Below are 19,720 nucleotides of genomic sequence, written 5' to 3' on the forward strand. Positions count from 1 at the left end.
TTTTAAATGTCATGTGACAGTTTTCAAACCACAATACAGACTAAGGATATTTTCTTTAGAATTATGAAGAACTCTAACTCAAGACATTATAAAAGAATAAAAATGAGTAAAAATTAATAAAAATGTTTTATTTGCTTGTCACGCAGTAGTAAAAAACTCAAAGAATTTTCATAGAACATGTTGATAAATACAAAAAAAGTATTCTATTTAGGTATCGGGAGCATTTGCGCGAGTACGAGTACTCCCGCAAATACTCGGTATCGGTCCCGATACCGATACTAGTATCGGTATCTGGACAACCCTAGTTTTCATGATTAACTCCGTCATTTTCCCAAATTGAAAGATTTAGTACAAAACTGAGCCTATTGGGCATACCCAGGCTCATACCTAATGCAATGAATAAATAAAAAATAATTTGGAATAAAACATCATACAACAGTATGCTCGGACTACAGGAGCTGGCATCGCTCAGGTATTGTCTAATTTCACTTGAATTAGGGCTTGGGATCTTGTAGGAATTATAAGGCATACACTTTCTTGAATTTTATGCATGCTATAGAATATGCATTTGTGGATGTGGAATCGACCCAAATGTCCCAAACGTTATGACATTTCTGAGCTCAACCCTGAGATGGATATGGGGCAAGGCTAAATTGACTAAACTTTCAGAAGTTATATGGTGCGGTGGAGGACTTCCGCCTAAGTACAATGATCATGTGTTTAAAGTAAAAGCCCCCAAAAGGGTCCTGACTGCCCTACGAGGAGTTAGAGGCTCAACTATTCCTAGAATACACACTTCTACGGCCAGTGGGATCTGAACAGTAGTGAGGGACAAAATGTGGATGAAATCAGCTGAAGGTGAAGAGCACCTCCCAGCAGGAGGTCAAAATAGATGGGCTAAATCCTGTGTAAATGCGCTGGGGTAAAATGGATTCTGTGCAAATCTTTAAACTGAACAAACTTATCTTTAGCAGAAACCAGTTGCAAAAAGGGGTATCCCCACAACTGCTCCCAATCTTTGTATCTAGTCCCGGAAAGCCTTCTAGCCACTTGGTCATAAGGGGTTTAAGTCTTGTGTAGATAGGCAAGTATTCCTTTATCCTAAGGCTGAGAAAAAAAAATCTATTTGATTTTTTTTTTTTTTTACACAAGTTTTTTTTTTAGGGGGGGGGGGGAAATCGCCCCCCTGCTTTACTTTATAGATATTAAACAAAGGTTTGACCATGAACTCATCTGAGCAGATCCTCGAGAGTGGACTTATAGGAGACCACTTGATGCTCAAATTGAGAGTTGAAAGCTAGTTGGGCAATCCATAGTGCTGGTTCAACCTATTGTAAGTTTGCAACTGACCCCCAGTACAAATCTGGTTGAGGTATTAAATACCCTTGGTAGCCCACACATTAGGGTCGGGTATGAACGTAAACTCCGACAGAGGGTTGTGTAGCAACATATGTTCAGGAGTGTTGGTTGGGTCATAAAGCTTTAGCTGTGGACCATGCTTTCAAAACTGTTCTTTTTCATACATCATGGGACACAGTCAGGCTATAATATTCATTACCTTCTGGGTTGTACTCCATCATCAGGTGAATGGACACTGGTAGACCAAGGTTTATCAGTGTCCACAAGGTGGATGGCATGTTTTGTTTGAGCTTACAGAGTTCCAGGTGTCCGCCTGTGTCCACCAGTGCCACCACAGTGCTCTGCAGTACAGCCTCACCAGCCACCAGTATGGCAAAAAATTCTTACTAGTGAGGAGGCAGACTAATCATGAGTGATGAGAGCAGCGGGGAGTCTCCGTCCAATTGGGCCTATGAACTCGTTGGACAGTGGGTCCATGAAAAGGGGTGCTGGTGTGGAGAAGCAGCGTACTCCCAGCAGCGCAGTACCATCCTACAGAGAATTCCTGTATCCTATCTTTACTACCAAGAAGAAGTTATCTCCACCCTTTTGTACCCTGAAAGCCCACCAGAAAATATTCGCTCTGATTCAGTAAACAGACTCCACAAGCGCCATTTCCCTGAGAAAGCCCTCCCCTGTGAAACAGGCTACATATGTCAGAAAAAATGCTGCCTGTGCTCCAGAGGAGGAATTCGAAGAGATGCTGTGTATTATTGTCCCGATTGTCCTTTCCAACCAGGCCTCTGTATATGTGCCTGTTTCCGCTGTTACCATATTTCCCAACATTATTAGGGAAGTATGATAAACAAAATTCAAATTTTCTGTAATTTTCCTCCACACCCCTTATGCCACTGAACTGTACATACCTCTGCCTTCTCCAGAACCGACCCTGGCCTTTTTATACGACCCAAGCTTATGCTTAACGCTAAACTGTACCTACCTCTACCTGCTCTGGAACTGACCCTGGACTGTTTGACCACGTTTTTTGCCTGCCTCGATCTTTTACCCTGCTATGCTAATGGAAACACAGGGGTCTCGCATATGTGAGGGGCTCCAGAATTGTTTTTCTGGATGAAGAAAACTATTTTTTAGTTTTCTCATTCTCGGATTAGGGTCTGGAGGCTTCACAGATTTCAAAGAGATTTGCGTGGGAGAAGCCTCTACCCCTGTCCCCATTCTTTCCTGGTCTGCTACTTGGACCATGTTCCTGCTTATTACCATGAACAATATTTTGGCACTGCTGGCAATGTCTCTACTTGCACTGACCCTGGACTGTATCCCTGCCTGTTCTGACTATGGACAACATTCCTGTCTGCTGCCTGGACAATTCCATTCACTGTCACTGACCACGTCCCTGCCTGCTGCCTGGATCAGGGCTCTCCTCCTGTGGACAATTGCACTACTAAAATCCTTCCTTTTTTACTGCAGGCTACCGTATAAAGTTGTGATGGCTATTATTTAGCAGGGTGTCTATCCCCCCCCCCCCCCAACCTCAAGGCTATTTCTCTGGGATGTCCCAGAAGGTAATGAATATTGGCCAGACTCTGTGTCCCATGATGTATTCAAAGAAAAGGATTTTACAGGTAAAATCCCCACATAAAACAGCCAGTGTGACTCCCTAACTACAATACACATTATCGAACATATCAACGCAGAACTCTTTCATACAATTGCAGGGTTAATTGGCACAACAAACAACGGGTGAAAGAATAGTTTACATTATAGCAGATAACAGACGGGCGGCTGGAGTTGACATTAGCATCTTCTAACAGTATGTGTCCAACAGTATGAAACGGTCACTATTTCTAATATGGCATATACAGGGTTCCCAGAGTCTGTGTCTTGGGGGGGGGGGGGGGGGCGCGCATGGACCTGAATCCAAAGTAACACCACCTCAAAGGTCCCCAGGCATACAGCTCACAAAGAGCACCGTCCCCCCCCAAATGCCAGGGCCTATAATTGGTAGGCAAGAGGCTGGAATTCAATCCTCTCCAAAAGCCTATGTCCCGGGTGAGTCTGTCACAGGGAGATTCGCCCAGGCCTATAATCTAGCTTTCGTTTGTAACGGTGGGACTAGATTTAGTGTAGTAATCGGCCGTGGAGGATGGAACGCAAAGGTATTTAAATTTATTGGTCCACAATAAAGGGAGATTTTGGTCTGCTTAGGATCTAGCTGTCATATCGATGAGTAAAATTGGGGATTTATCCCAGTTAAATTTGAGGCCGCAAAATTCAGTAAAACTGGAAATGATGTGAAGGGCCTCAGTGAGGGGACCCGGGTCATTTTAAGAAGAGTATAATATTCTAAGGGCGCAGTCGTTTCTGGATATCATACATGCCTAAAATGTAAAATCCGGTCTGTATGCAGGCTCTTGGACACAAATGCATTGTGTGTGTGTGTGTGTGTGTGTGTGTGTGTTTTGAAGGGATATATTTTGGTCAGTTTAACCACCGGACCATATTGCTGGTCAAAGACCAGAGCACTCTTTTGCGATTCGGCACGGAGTTGCTTTAACTGACAATTGCGTGGCCGTGCGACATGGCTCCCAAACAAAATTGGCGTTCTTTTTCCCCCACAAATAGAGCTTTCTTTTGGTGGTATTTGATCACCTCTGCGGTTTTTAGTTTTTGCACTATAAAGAAAAATAGAGCGACAATTTTGAAAAAAAATAAATATTTTTTTACTTTTTGCTATAATATCCCCCAAAAATATATAAAAACATTTATTTTATTTATTTTGTTTGGAGGGGGGGGGGAGAGCCGCGGGGAATAAGTGAGGGTGGGAGGGGATACGTTTTCTCCCCCTCTTTTTTTTTTTTTTTTTCTTTATTTCCCGAGGGGGGGGGGGGTACGGGATACAGCTAAGGATGTTTATTGTATAAGGGTGTGATATAATGTAACATATTGTTAAATGGAAATGTTGAAAAATTAATACAAATTTTGATAATACATTTATTTTTTATTTTTCTCAGTTTAGGCCGATACGTATTCTTTTTATTTTTTTGGTACTGCGACACTTCAGACACTTGACACATTTTTGGGACCATTGGCATTTTTATAGCAATCAGTGCTATACAAATGCATTGGATTACTATAAAAATGCCACTGGCAGTGAAGGGGTTAAGTATGTTCCCTGGGTTCTAACTGTAGGGGGGGTGGACTGACATGGGGGAATGACTGATCTTCTGTTCATACATTGTATGAACAGAAGATCAACATTTCTCTCCATGACAGGACCGGGAGCTGTGTGTTTACACACACAGCTCCCGGTCCTCGCTCTGTAACGAGCGATCGCGTGTGCCCGGCGGCGATCGCGCTCGGGGGCGAGCGCCCCACCGGCGGCACGCAAGCGTCCCTAGTGGCCTGCGCAAGAGCCGACGTATAGCTACGATGTCTCGCGCAGGGGAGCCGACCTGCCGCCATATAACTACGGAGGCTGGTCGGCAAGCAGTTAATAGAATGGCTCAATTTATAGTGACAAGAATAAAACATTCCATCATACTGCTTATGGCTATATAAACTAGAGGGCTTGAAATGGGTGAACATTCTACTGTAGGGCAGGGGTCTCCAAACTTGGTAAACTGGCCCTTAGCTTAGAGTCTTCAGACTTCGGTGTCCGTAAAGGTAAATGAGTCCCTTCATTGGCAATAGTGGGAAAAATAATGCCCCATTGCTGGTATCGGGTAGAGCTGCACGATGTTGGCTAAAATGAATATCACAATTTTTAATTTTTTTTTGCTTGGAATAAAGATCATGATTCTTGCGGCAAAACATCTTTTACATTATACAGGAAAATTGGGTTAACTGTACTGTCTTTTTTGTCGTTTGTTTCCCCATATACTGTATTTGAAAGGCCGCTGCACAAATACAGTGCGACGTTAAAATTTTGCAACCGTTATTTTGCTCTCTATGGTCTCTGCTAAAAAAATATATGTAATTTTTGGAGGTTCCAAGTAATTTTCAAGCAAAGATTACTGATTTTAACTTGTAAGCAACAAGTGTCTATAAGGATTTACTCTTAAAGGATCACTAAAGGAAAAAAATGTTTTTGCTGAAATGACTGTTTACAGGGTATAGAGACACAAGTTAACTGATTCCTTTTAAAAATGATTAAAAATAGATTAAATTCAATCATATAATGTACCTGTAGTTTCACTTTCGTTTTTAAACTGGTTTCATGTTTCTGTGAAGTAAAGAGACCCACAAAACAAAAACAAACAAATCCAGGGCAGTGTTTTGTTTTTAAAATGAATCTGATTGGTTCTGAGGAGTTTTAGACACACAGCTTGGACCACAGTGAAAAGCTGCCATGAGATTTTTCATAAGGAGCCAGACAAGCAGGAAGTGTGGAGATCACAGCAGAATTACAGCAACTTAAAAGCAAAAACGAACAATGAGGACATGAAACCAGTACTGCAGTAAGGTAAAGGAAGCTATTTAGCTAAAAAAAAAATTTCCTTTAGTGATCCTTTAGGCCTGAATCACACTAGTGCGTTGCTTTTTTGAGCTGCGTTGTCGTTGCAAATTTCTCTAGAGGGTGTTCTGCAGATCAACTGCGGTTTAGCTGCAGATCAGGTGCGAATTTGGAGACCTGGGAGAAGTTCCGGGTGAGAGGAGAGTGGGGGAGAATTGTATTGAGCTGAATGAGAGAAATTCCTGCAGAGAACTGAACACATGTGCGAATTAGATGCGTACCCATAGAAGATAATGGGACTGAATTCGCACCTGAGCCGCACCGCAAGACATAAAAACCGCATGCGGTTTGGAGGCAATACGCAGTGCGGATGCATCGCACATATGTGAACCAGCCTCATTGAAAACCATGTATTTTGAAATGTCCTGCGAATTAGATGCGGTTTAAACCGCACTCAATTCGCATAGGTGTGAACCTGGCCTTAAGTGGTTAAACTGACCTTGTTTACAGACCGGAGTTCATTACTTTGATATAAAAGCAACAAATGTTACTTTGAGTGAGCAGAGAATGGCTCTGCACTTGTTACATGAATCCCAGATTAACATTGTGAAGTTGAATTGAGATCTGAATAATTTTTTAATTTTTTTTCTGCCAGTAAATGCCATATACAGCCCACTTCTTGTTTGGTAAAAAAAAACTTGGCTTATGACATAATGCACCGCTCTTACTCTCATGAGAGTTTGCCAGGAAAGGGGGAGGGGGGTGGGATGAGCCCTAAGATGGCTGTGGAGTTGCAGGTGTGCCTTTGTGTGAATCCAGGAAGTAAACAGACAGCAGGTTCAGCTGCCCACAGTTAAAATGGTTGCAGCCAGACTCAGTGGAGGGAGATTTCTGCAGCATATTTGGCAACTGGCAAGTACAGAATCCACAGTATATATAAAATCTGCAAAGTGGTTGGAGGGAAGCTTCAGAAAGGCCGATGTTACAAATTATGTGAGCAGACTGCACTTCCTGTTTAATCGTGCAGTTCTAGTGTCAGTGCAAGGAGTAGTGCCCCGTTATTGGTACAAGTAGTGCCCCATCATTGGTGTTGGGAGGACCGGTGCCCAAAGGGTCAGATATAAGCAAGCAAAGGGCCACAGTTTAGAGAGCACTGCTGTAGTGTATAGAAAGGGTCACCGTCTCAGTGTTGGCTTAGCCCTCAGCTCTGGCTGCACATATGACCTATATGTATGTTATATATTTACACATGGAGGAAAACTCTTGTGATTTCGCACACCTTTTGTGGCATTAAAGGTGTGTGTGGTGGCGATGTGTTTAAAAAAAACTAAAAAAACGCACACATTTTACTTGCCTGCTCTATGTAATGGTATTGCACAGAGCAGCCCAGAGCAGCCCAGATCCTCCCCTCCTGGGGTCCCCTGCTGGTGCTCCAGGCTCCTCCCTTTTGCCACGTGAAGGCTGCTTTCTATAGGGGCACTCATGCGGGCTCACTCTCGAGCCATGCTGTCTGCGCCCAGACAGACTGGGTGTCTTGGCCCTGCACCCTCATCACAGCATTTGATTGACATCAGAGGGAGCCACTGGCTCCCCCTGCATCTGTGTCTGCCCAGTAAGGAGGGAGGAGACGGCTAGAGCAGCTGCTCTTGTGCACATCGCTGGATCTAGATTGGGTTCAAGTAAGCGGGGTTCTGGGAGGATCCTGCAGCACAGAAGTTTTTTTAATTTAATGGTAGAAAAGATTAAACAAATCTTAAGAATTTAGAATCACTTTAATTCTTCTAACTGGTAGTGTAATGCTGACTTTTTTTACTCCACTTTCCAGTGTGTGTGCTGACATTTTAGGTTACAATACATTGACCGTGTTTAATATTGACACTGTACTTTCTTTTTTTGTAGTATGAAGTGTAACAGAACAGAAACTACCACCTGAAACTGCTGCTTCACGTTCAGATCAGTCAAGGAACATCTGCCACAATCGTAACTAACACCAAAGAGAATTTGCGCTGAAGACACAACGCTTGATCTGAAACAAGAAGTTTGTGCCTACCTAACAGCTACACAAGAGCACTTCCCAACGCTGCTATTAGTCTTTGTTTTATTCTCAGCGCTGTACTCTGCTTTTGCATTGTGCAGCGGGAGTTGTCTTTCTTAGCTCGATAGATCCTTTTCTCTCACTGTCTCTTTTTAAATACTAGCAACTGACAACCTTTTTGAAGCATCTGCTGGCCACAAGAATTGGTAAATACTACTGAAAGTGCAATACCTGGTATTTCAAGAAGGTGGGTTTGCATCATAAACAATAACTGTACTAGGGTTTCCTTGTGAGCTCTCAACTCGTGGGTTGCATACCTAATAACTTTTTCCTAATTACCTAGCCTTTATTTACATTGCTAATGTTGCAATGCATAACGTGTGAAAAATGCATCTAGATTGGTTCCATTTCTATATTTAAGTCTGAAGGAGTGTGTGTGTTTTTTTTTTTTTTCTCTATCCCACGTGGTCCCCTTTGTTTGCTGAGGGGAACAAGTACAGTACAAAATACAGAATTGTGTGCAGTTTCTCTAGCACAGTTAAGCAGTGGCAGATGGGAGCCACAATGCTTAAAGGGGCTGTAAAGGTTCGTCTTTTATTTTCTAAATCGTTCCTTTAAGCTAGTGCATTGTTGGTTCACAAACCTTTTCCTTCGATTTTCTCTTCTAAATGTTTTTTTTCTTTGTTTGAATTTCTCACTTCCTGTTTCTCCTCAGTAAGCTTACCACCATCATCCGAGCGGTGGAAAGTCATTCAGAACCGCTTACTGAACAGCTTACTGAGGAGAAACAGGAAGTGAAAAATTCCGACAAAGAAAAAAAACATTTAGAAGTGAAATCGAAGGAAAGGGTAAGTGAACCAACAATGCACTAGCTTAAAGTAACCTATTTAGAAATAAAAAACAAATCTTTACAACCCCTTTAATGCAGTATATGGGATTCAGACTTGGGTCCCATTCACATTAGTGATTTGTTGCTGTGCGTTAATGCATGTCATAGCATCTGTCAACATGCGTTGTCAACACAACCTATTTATTTTGAATGTGCTACCAGTAAACCACAATGGATGAAAGGGCACACAATCTTTTATTTTTAAATATGGTGCATCATAACAGTGTATGCCGTGTGATATGATGCCTACTGTACAATAAGTTGGAATGCCATTCGCAAGGGCTAACACTGCATTGCATAGTGCTGGTGCATTGCGTTATGCAATGCATAAATTAACGGGTGCCTTTTAGCATACATTGGCCCAACGCGCACAAGTGAGTGTACCCGTAAAGAAGAGTCCTAAAGTTTTTTAAAACTTACTAATTACTTGAATTTTAATTGAGACTCTGCTTTAACACACCACTTTGGCTGGATCCTTTTATGTTTTGGCTCAGTGAACCTATAGTACTAGAAATGTGTGGGTTGCCTCTGCCAGCCTCCTTTTAAAAACATTTTTTTGGCTGTAACAATGATCCTCTAGCTCAGGGATATGCAATTAGCGGACCTCCAGATGTTGCAAAACTACAATTCCCATCATGCCTCTGCCTTTGGGTGTCATGCTTGTGGCTCAGTCTAGCTATGCCTCATGGGACTTGTAGTTCTGCAACAGCTGGAGGCCCGCTAATTGCATATCCCTGCTAGTTGCTTATTTGACAGATCATCAATCTGAAATGAGTATGTAGGCCGGGAGTTGTAAGTGACTGGCTGCGTAAAGTTGGGGTGTCTGATTGTCTTGTGAGGTGTTAAATGCTCACCTCGGTGATGTAGAATTTGATTTGTACCTGCTGAATAATTCAGTGAGTAATATTACCTCATGGTACTGTGGCTCTTTTAAATAAAAATTCCAGTGATTTACCACTAGTTTGTCTGTTCAAAACGCCTTGTATTTCACGACGTGAAACTAATGCAAGGTAAAAGGGCAACTAAATGACAAGGCCTCTTCACTGTACAGGACCTGAAGTAAATTGATGAAATTCTACAGTAATTGCAATGGAGGTGAGCATTTAACACAGCTCACAAGAGGTAACTTCATAAATTAGTATAAATGTATGTCTGGAGCTCTGCTTTAAGGTCAGGTCCAGAAAATATCCTGCAAATTAACCACTTTGCTTTCCAAATCCTTATAGCAATATGCCTTTGTTTTCTGAAACTTCAAATTTATTTTAAGGTTGTGTGTGTGGTGTGTTTATTTTTTTTTCCATTGATCTTTTTAAACTTTTTAATTAGATGTGTTTTGAGCTTTTTATCTACTCATGTGTTGTCTAAAGCTGGATACAGGTGTGTGTGTTTTTTTATTTTTTTTGTGGTGGTCTTTTCGTTCAGCCAGCCGTTTGAATGAAAAAAACGGACATATTCCTGCTTCGGCACAAGCGATGTTGATGCAGGGATCTCTCCTGCCGAGATGTTGTATTCCGACGGGACTCCTTGCATCAGAATACCCCGATCAAATTCTGTTTTTCCAGCATGCCCATTCTAAAGAAGTTGGCTGTTAGACTGGCTTTTGTTGAACAAGAGTGGCACCTCAATGCATTCCAGAATTTTTGTAAGGTTTTTATTTTTTTAGCAGATTTGTTTACACATTAAGGCCCCTTTCACACTGGGCAGGGGAGGTGCAGTGGCGGTTTAGCGGCGCGATTTTTAGCGCCGCTATACCGTTGTATTTACCACGATATTCGGCCTCTAGCTGTGTGGTTTTAACCCCTGTAGGACTAGAATATATTTTGCATAGTGTTCCCTGCTGTGAAATGGCTGTTTGCTGATAATTTGACGGCTTTAATTGAAAAATACCCTGTTAAACTTGGATTAGTAAAGCTGGTTACTAAAGGATATTTTCACGACTGAAATATGGCATTGCTCTAGTGTGCTTGCTGAACATGTTTACTTGGTTGCTAATGGCTACTGTTTACATGGCTGTTCTGCCACAGACCCATTTTGACCAAACCTAACAATTTGTGGTGCTCTTCCCAATTCTTGATCATTAGCAGAGAATCCAACTGAAGTTGCTAGAGCGATTCACTTGGCCTGTGCCACAAAATGTTTTAAGATTGAAACTTGTGTCCGCCTCGAGCTGGCATCTGGTTTTGTGCAGATTCACATTTAATGAGACACTGTTGTGTTTTTTATTTTTTTTATTTTGGGTCCCTGCAATGATGAGGTATGTCTTTCCGGTGGTCCATTTCTCCTACACCACCTTTGTTGCAGCATTCCAGCCTTGGAAAGCCATTTGATACCTTTAAAGTATGATTGATGGCTGTGTCCTTCACTGTGTGGGTTCTTTCTGGGATCCCCCCCAATACCCCTAAGCCCATATATTCCATGTCACTGCTGAGGTCTTCATTGACATAAAAGGTTTGGCATTCACCACTTCTGGAAGCAACTGCAATCTGGTCCTTTTTTCAAAGAGCTGCAGTGTTGGAACAGAGGCGAGTGGTAGGAGAAAAGCATTTAATTTAATCTGACTTCTGATGTGGGGACTTTCTAAATCAAATCATTGAGAGACTTGACAAGGTGTCCTTTGAGTCCCTGACAGACTAGTGCAAAGTTTGCGGTCCTAATAGGTCTTTAAAAGTCTTAGTCTTAATGTTTGCATAAATATACAAGTGACCGTGTGTTACACCCCCCCCCCCCCTAGGGAAACATTGAATATTGATGAAAATTGCTAAAGAACTAATTCATGATTCACTACTTTAGGATTATCTAGTTGTCTGGTCTGCTCACCTGTATTGCTGAATGTTAAACCTGCATCTCGAATGGTAACCTGTGTGGATTTGGATTTCTTTTCCTTTTTTTTTTTTTTTTGTTAGTGAGTAGTACTTTGTGGGAGTTGTGACACTTGTATTGTCTTTCCTGTGTTGCTACCCATCTTCTGTCCCTTCCTAAGCGTGAGTTAAATAAATTGGCATTTCATTGTTCATCTTGGCCCTGAACCCTAACCTGTTTACATACCCTAAGGCTGGATACACCCCTATGCATTTTGTTTTGTTGTGCTTTTTGCAGGTTTGCACTACAGAACGTGTTCAATAGGAAATGGACTGTAGTGCAAATTTGCAAAATTCAAAAGCTCCAAAACTGCATAAATGTGAATCCCAGCCTAAAGCTGCCATCTTGCAAGCTTTTTGCTTTTACAGCTGCATGTGAATTGATCAGGTTGTCTTGTTTGATTTTGTTATATGCAGCATTGTAAAATTAAGTTGAATCAGGAATAGGAACATGGCAAGCACCTGGAAAGAATTTGTTGAATTTTCCATGCCGTCTTCTCCCCCTACTGCTTACGTTAGTGCCAACCTGGGCAATGCATCGCCTGTCGGACTGACTTTATCACCTTATGGCCGATCAGTAAGTTATTTCACCGTATTAGTATAATTTATCCCCCACTTAAGCCCATGCAAACCCATTGCCACAGTGACTTCATTTTATTTATTTTTTTACCATTTCCATCAATCATTGGCGTTTTTCACACCCCTTTTTTGTTTTCGCGTTGCATAGTTTTAACTTGCCATCAAATTTATTTTTTATTTTTTCCTATCTTTTTTTGATTCTGGATTTTTTCCCCTTTAGTAGTTCTCATGATTCTTTCTTTTGGAATGCCATTATGCACTCGTTAAACATTTTATCAGAGTTTTGTGGCAGTTTTTTCTAATTTGATATTAAAAAATTTTTATTTTATTTTTTAACAATCAGGAGTGCTTTATTGAAGGAAAACGGATACATAATATAATGTCAATATAGACATTTCATCAGACAAGAATAATGCAAAACATAACATGACAATCACATATTTCACATACTATGCACATTCAACAGTACAATCAGGATCGCAACCCAGACCAACGAGTGTGTAAGGGAGAAGGATTGTGCTCCAGGGAGCCAGAACAATGGTGTCCACCCCGAGAAACTATCCGCTACCCGGACGGTTAAAGTTCCGTCCATGGCAGCCACACCATATCATACTTCCAGGGACATCCACGACTGATATAGGTTAATTTATATAGTGGCAGTGCTGCATTTACCCTACTTCCCCATGAAGACACAGAAGAGGGAGTGGAGGAGGTCCAATTGACAAGTATTTCTTTTTTGGCATTTGATATTAGAATTTAGTGCAATCGATGATTCCCCCCCCCCCCCCAACTTTCCCTCAAGGTGTTTGTTTTGTGTATATATCAATCCATTCCACCTGTTTGCCATGCAGTTTAGTAGTATGTTGTTTTAGCTATCTGGTAGTGCAGCGGTCCCCAACCTCCCTGGGGGGAGGGGGTGTTTTGCAGCCTGTAGTAGATATATTTCATATCCTATCTATCTTTTAAAAGTTTCACATTAGATAGAAGCACAACAGCTGATCTATCCACAAACTATCAAGAGTCCAGGGTGAGAAAGGTACTGATTGCTGTAATCAAATGAAAAGAACAATAAAATGAGCATGAGTGATATCCATGCACCTGGGTTTATGGGTAGACTTGAATTATAAAATAAGCTAACTACTGAATGACTGCTAAAGGCTAGCTCCTTGTCCAGGCTAGGAACCCAGTACCTGCAAAAAGAGGGTCACCAGGGAGCAGTGTAGTAGTTTTGATGTGAATTAAACATTTATAAATACACTGTACAGAGAATGTGGTGGATTGGTGGGAGACTTGGTAAACTGCTGCCGGAGCGATTCCTATACTGGAGCTGGTGTAAAGACCACTGGATCCGCTCCAAAATTCCCTCTTGTAGCACAGCTTTGAAGAACTGTCTAGAGTGCCCTCTGGTGGTCAGAGGGTGGCAGTGCAAGACGTGCTGGCTCGCTCTGGCACCAGTCCGTGGCCCAGGGGTTGGGGACCCCTGTTGTAGAGTATTGCACAAACGAATGAGCATTATTGGTAGCTGTGTACAGATCCTTTGGAGGGGAAGATGGTGACTGTTCTGCTCTAGATTGCTGTAGTGCTGTGACTGGGTTTCTTTTTAAATACTGTATGTGGAGAGCAGAGACTGTTCTTTTGTTAAATGTTTAATATACTACTCCCCCGCCCCCCCCCCCAACTGCTCATTACAGAATGTTGCTTCTAGTACACCAAGCTGTTCATTGCTGCTTGGGCTATAATCTTTCACATGGCCTGATTCATACAGTATTGTGTGATCTGATTGTATGCCATGCTAATATTCAGACTCTGTATGATGCATGTCTGGACAAAACGGTTAGCACCTGTCTGGTTTTATACAATGTTCAATTACAGGGTAGATTGCCTCTTGTGTCTTTTGGGACATAGGTTTTGACCATGTCCCATTCACACTTGTTAAGCCGTTTCCTATTGGCTGCAGGAGACACAAGTTATCACCCATGCGTAGATTTCCTATGGCTGATTGGCTCTGGACACGTGGACTTTCAGGGTACTTCTGCAGCTAATCACAATTGGCTCAATTTGCAAATACGGAATAGGGCCTTGCATATGAATTTATTTTAATTTTTTAAGCATTTTTAATTTTTTTCTATTCTGTACTTATATTTTTATTTTTTAAAGCACAAATTCGCCTTTTGTAACATGTTACACCCTGAATACGATGGTAACATGTTACAAATGCACCGGCCACTAAACCCCCCCCTTACCCTGAGTCCCCATTTTCATAATGACTGGGGGCTCATAAACCACCCCTGCCATTGAAATCAAAGCCAAAGCGATTCGGCAGTGGTGCTTTGAACTCCTCCTTTGGGCTTAAAAGCTCCGGCACGCACATTTTCGGTAAAGCGCAGCTAAAACTAGCGTCGCTTTACCGCCAACGCGGCCACACTACCACTGTGAAAGGGGTCTTGATGAACTACCAGAGCAATGTTGAGCGCTCTGGTAATTCACTGTTCTTTCTGTCAGTGTAACTGCATGTTTGTATCGGAGGTCTGGACCTTGGCATTACACCTACAATCTGCTGATCGTGGCTGCAATGATTTACAAGTCCCTAACAAAAACCAAATTGTGTTTTTTATTTTTTTGAAGGAAAAAATAAACTAGTGGTGTGTGTACCAGGTTTTTGTTCCAAAAAAAATGACAGTGTCTTTGTAAAAGGGCACCCCCCTCCTGTCTTGTTACATCAAGTACCAGCCAGTGCTAGCTAAGTTGAGTGACATGACTCCATGGGTCTTGTGATTTGTGAACCTAGGTGTGGAAATGATCTGTCGGTCTTTAATGTTTAATTGTGATGCATATACAAAGTAGAATGTTAGGTGCAAATTAAGAGGCCATGCGCCTACATTTTTTAAGACTATAATAAAGTTGTCTTGCTACCTTCTGCAGCTGAAGAAACTTTCCACATATTATACCTCCTACATTTTTGTACATATTTGCTGCAGTAATACTTACCGTATTTATCGCGGTATAACGAGCTCCCGCGTATACCGCGCACCCCTAATGTTGCCCCCAATCCTGTGGGGGAAAAAAAGTTTTTTATTTTTTGTACTTACAGTTTTGGTGTCTTGCGCGGCGGCCTCGTCAGGTCCTTCTGCGGCTTCGGGTGTCCTCTTCGTCGGGTACGGGTCCTTCTGCGGCTTCGGGTGTCCTCTTCATCGGGTACGGGTCCTTCTGCGGCTTCGGGTGTCCTCTTCGTCGGGCCCGGCGTCCTCGCAGCGTCCTCCCCGCTGGTTTCCCGCGCAGAGTTTGAATACTGTGCCGACATATACCGAGCGCAGTACACTCGTGTATCGGCAGGCTCGGCAACTCTCGCGCTGACGTCCTGTACGCTCAGGATGTCAGCGCGAGAAGTGCCGGGACTGCCCGAAGAAACACGAGTGTGCTGTGCTCGGTAAATGCCGGCGCAGTATTGAAACTCGGGGCGGGAAAGCGGGTATCGGCGTATATCGCGCACCCATGATTTTGCCCTGATTTTCAGGGCAAAATAGTGCGCGGTATACGCCGATAAATACGGTACATGGATATGACTACTATCTAGAAATTGGTTTACCAAAACATTAAAGCGGTCCTCCACCCTAAAGTGGAGTCCCGCTGATCGGAACCCTCCCCCCCTCCGGTGTCACATTTGACACCTTTCAGGGGGGAGGGGGGTGCAGACACCTGTCTAAAGACAGGTATTTGCACCCACTTCCGGCCACACGCTACGGGCGAAAGACGGGCATTCCGTCACATCCCGTCTGTCGCCCGTTGTGTGCTGGGAACACTCGGCTCCCAGCACACAGCGTGTGAGCCAATCGGCGGGCGCAGCGCGACTCGCGCATGCGCCGTAGGGAACCGGGCAGTGAAGCCGCAGCGCTTCACTTCCTGGTTCCCTCACCGTGGATGGAGGGGGGAGCAGCAGGGTGACGAGCGATCGGCTCATCCTCTGCTGCGATCACCGCTGGACTCCAGGACAGGTAAGTGTCCTTATATTAAAAGTCAGCAGCTGCAGTATTTGTAGCTGCTAGCTTTTAATATATTGTTTTAGTGGCACATCCGCTTTAAGGAAACAAGGCAATGTAAAATGCTCTACAGTCATATTCAAAGATGTACAAAGCTTCTGCTGTAAATGTCATTGTGGCCATATGCATTGTGCCTTTCCTTTTTGGATTTATCAACTTTTATTTGTGGCAAGGGCCTATCTTGTATGATGTATAAATTGCATTAAATATTTAGTAAACCCTTGTCCTATAATAGTTGCCTTGTACAATCTACTGTGTGTGTGTGTGTGTGTGTGTGTGTGTGTGTGTGTGTGTGTGTGTGTGTGTGTGTGTCTAGATGGATGGATAGTGTGTTAGTTCTTACTGTCCTTTCCCGCTGGGTAAATTTACACTTCCTTTTTTGTGACCATTGATGCAAGTTATGGGAATAAAGTTTGGCAGAGGAAAACATGTCACATGACCTCTTCATATGAGGCTGACAACTGCTGTTATAAATGGGGGCCCCCTAATGCTTTATCTGCCACTTTTATGGTTTCTCAGCACAACCGCCTGTAACAAGTACATTTAAATTGTGTTGCTACAGTTTTTAAATCCTTGTGAAAATCCTACAGGACATGGAGCACTTCCCCCTTATGATCTGATCAATAGTTGCTGAGCTAGTGTGGTCAGCAGTGTGCATCCCCCCTGGATCTATAGGCTCTAGTTCAGTGACCATAAGGAAGGGCTTTAGTCCCCTAAGGGAATGCCCATAAATTGCTCTTTAACTTCCATGGAGCTACAGCCAGAACACAAAGGGAAAACATGTATACAGTGCAGCCGCAGATTAGAATGGGAGCAAATGCCCATGAACTTGTGAAATCATCTGGGCGAAAGGCTTTAAAGGGTAATTCCACTTTCGTGGGAAAATAGCAAATACCATTATGTATACGATTGTAACACATTTCATATTGTAATTGAAGGTTATTCAAAATTACCTTTCCTTTTCAATCTGCAGTACTGTAATTTTCTGTTAATTGCAATATGACAACCATCTGTGTACGTAACTCCCCCAGAAATGTAATTTCCAGCTTGTGTAATTGGCTTACTGATTTGCCCAGAAGTCTGCGCTAAGATACAAGTCAGATTTTTGGGCATTCTTGCAACATTAAATTTTTTGGTGAGATATTTTCAATCGGAAATTGCATCTAAAAAGACGCAGAGCCTGCAATTTTTTTCTCAGCCCTGCAGGTGACGCAGCTGATTACTATAAAATCCTATTTTCATACAGATTCACTTTGCACATGGACACTGACAAACAGCCAGACATTTCTTCTGAAGAACAAAAGGTAGGAATTTGCAACAAAGTTTGTTAAAATGGCTGCAATGTACATTGAACACCCAAAATGAATGGTGTAGAGAGAGAGGGGGGGAAAAAAGTGGAGTTGCTCTTTAAAAACTGTGTCAGTATTACTAGATTAACCCCTCCCCTGGCGGTAATCCCAAGTCTGGCTCGGGGTGGAAATGCAGTACCATTAGTGGTATCCCTGAGCCAGATTTGGGATCGCATCGCAGTATCCAGGCAGAGGTTACTTGCCTTGTCCCCTGGATCCTGCGATGTCTTCCCGCTGTGTGATCGAGCTGTCTCATCGCTCGATTCACACAGTATCCGAGTGCCGCCGAGCTCCCTTCACAGTACACTTAAAGATTACAGTACTGTATAAAATGCACACCCCTTTTGTCCCTAGTGGTCTGCCCAGTGCCCTGCATGCACTTTTTATATAATTAAGACTGTTCTTTCTGCCTGGAAACTGGAGATTGTCCATAGCAACCAATAAGTGTCCCTTTATGTCAGGTGGTTTTAGAGCAGCTAGAAAACAGCGATAATAAATTGGAATCACTTGCAGAATTGAGCGATAGCGGGGAAATTCGTCTTCAGACACAAAGTAATGACAGCGACAATTCTGCAACTGAGCAAATTTCAGTGTTTTTTGATTGCATTATTTTTATTTGTTTTATATTTATAGTTTATTTTATTATATTATAATTTATGATTTTGTGTTTCAAACTTTCATACCCGAGATGTCTACTAGACTCTTGTTTGGACAGATTTAAGTGAGTTATTCCTAAGAATTACAGGCCTACAGTATAAAACGCCAAATTTCCATGCAAAATAATTGTACCGCTTTCAGCACCTAAAATCTGACAATCCTACCGCCAGGGAGGTTAACCCATACTTTCCCTTATGTTTGTCATGAAATTAGTGATTTGTAAACGATCACTTTTATAAATATTTTTTTTTTTTTTTTTTATCTATACAAAAAGTTTTGCATTTAATTTCTATTTAAAAAAAAAATAAGGAAAAAAAAAAGCTTTTTATAAGTGATCAACTGCCCTCTGTTCTCAACTGCCCTCTGTTCTCAACTGCCCTCTGTTCTCAACTGCCCTCTGTTCTCAACTGCCCTCTGTTCTCAACTGCCCTCATGAATGAATGGATGAATGACTTGTATAGCGCTACACATGCAAACTGAATCGCCTCTGGGCGCTATTCCAGCCAGTGTCTGCTTGGCTGGTGCGGTCATTTTACCCTGTAGGATCACGACACGCTAGGGACACAGTCATACACACAGATATACATATATATACTGGGCCAATTTTGGACAAGATCCAATTTACCTACCAGCATGTTTTTGGACTGTGGGAGGAAACCAGAGTGCCTGGAGGAAACCCACGCAGACACAGGGAGAACATGCAAACTCAAGGCAGATGGTGTTCGGGATTCGAACCAGCGACCCTTTTGCTGCTAGGCTAAAGTGCTACTCACTACACCACTGTGCTGCCCTCTGTTCTCAACTGCCCTCGAGCTGAGGGAGGAGAATCTGCAGCACGCTAAGCTTCTCAGTGAATGGCTGTGCAGAGGGGGGGGGGGGGGTGTCAGGAGATGTCTGATCATAGAGAAGGGTGCGCAGAGTTTACAGCATAGGTAGAAAACTGACCACACTGTGTTCTCCTGCTTGGTGTGGTCAGTTTTTTAATCGGAAACCAAGGGGACTAGCGGAACACCGGGGATTTCACATGGAGGAATCGATGCAAAGAATCGGATACGGGTACATGGTACAGCAGGCACATATCAGGAATATGAAGTGTTGATGTAACAAATACGATCTACATCTGTGAGAGTAGGCTCTGATAAAAGCACACTCCCAGACTTGTGTGTTAGTCCAGAGCTATGCCACTTTGCCCTTCAAATGGTATTTGACATGAATGGGTAATAGCTGGTTCCATTGGAGCAGCCTTGTACTGTTTTTCTTTGTGATGGTCAATTTTATTTTGGATAATGTCGTGTGTTTTTTGGCAGAGAGGTGAATTTTATACAGAAAGGCCCCTTTCACACTGGGGCGGGAGGTGCGGTGGCACTTTGACGGAATTGTGGCTGTATTGGGCCGCTAGCGGTGCTGTTTTAATACCCGCTAGCGGCCGGAAAAGGGTTAATACCGCTTGCAATGCGCCTCTACAGAGGTGCATTTCCGGCAGTATAGCCAGGGTTTCCCATTG

At 42.8% G+C, this 19,720-nt stretch overlaps 1 protein-coding gene across 14 annotated transcripts in view; it reads left to right on the top strand.

Moving 5' to 3' along the window:
- CSDE1 (cold shock domain containing E1) overlaps nucleotides 1-19,720 on the top strand; it is a 101,177-nt gene that overhangs the window by 18,668 nt on the left and 62,789 nt on the right. For 9 of the 14 annotated variants that reach the window (XM_040337421.1, XM_040337423.1, XM_040337426.1 and 6 more), the window contains exons 2-3: nucleotides 7,712-8,094; nucleotides 17,457-17,514. In XM_040337421.1, the coding sequence (XP_040193355.1) occupies nucleotides 17,470-17,514 (45 nt within the window). In that variant the 5' untranslated portion in view covers nucleotides 7,712-8,094; nucleotides 17,457-17,469. Of the gene's footprint in view, nucleotides 1-7,711; nucleotides 8,095-12,011; nucleotides 12,172-17,408; nucleotides 17,515-19,720 lie in introns of all 14 variants that reach the window. The other 5 variants (XM_040337424.1, XM_040337430.1, XM_040337425.1 and 2 more) reach the window with 3 other exon arrangements.

Source organism: Rana temporaria, chromosome 2 (genome assembly GCF_905171775.1).
Source record: "Rana temporaria chromosome 2, aRanTem1.1, whole genome shotgun sequence".
NCBI lineage: Eukaryota > Metazoa > Chordata > Amphibia > Anura > Ranidae > Rana > Rana temporaria.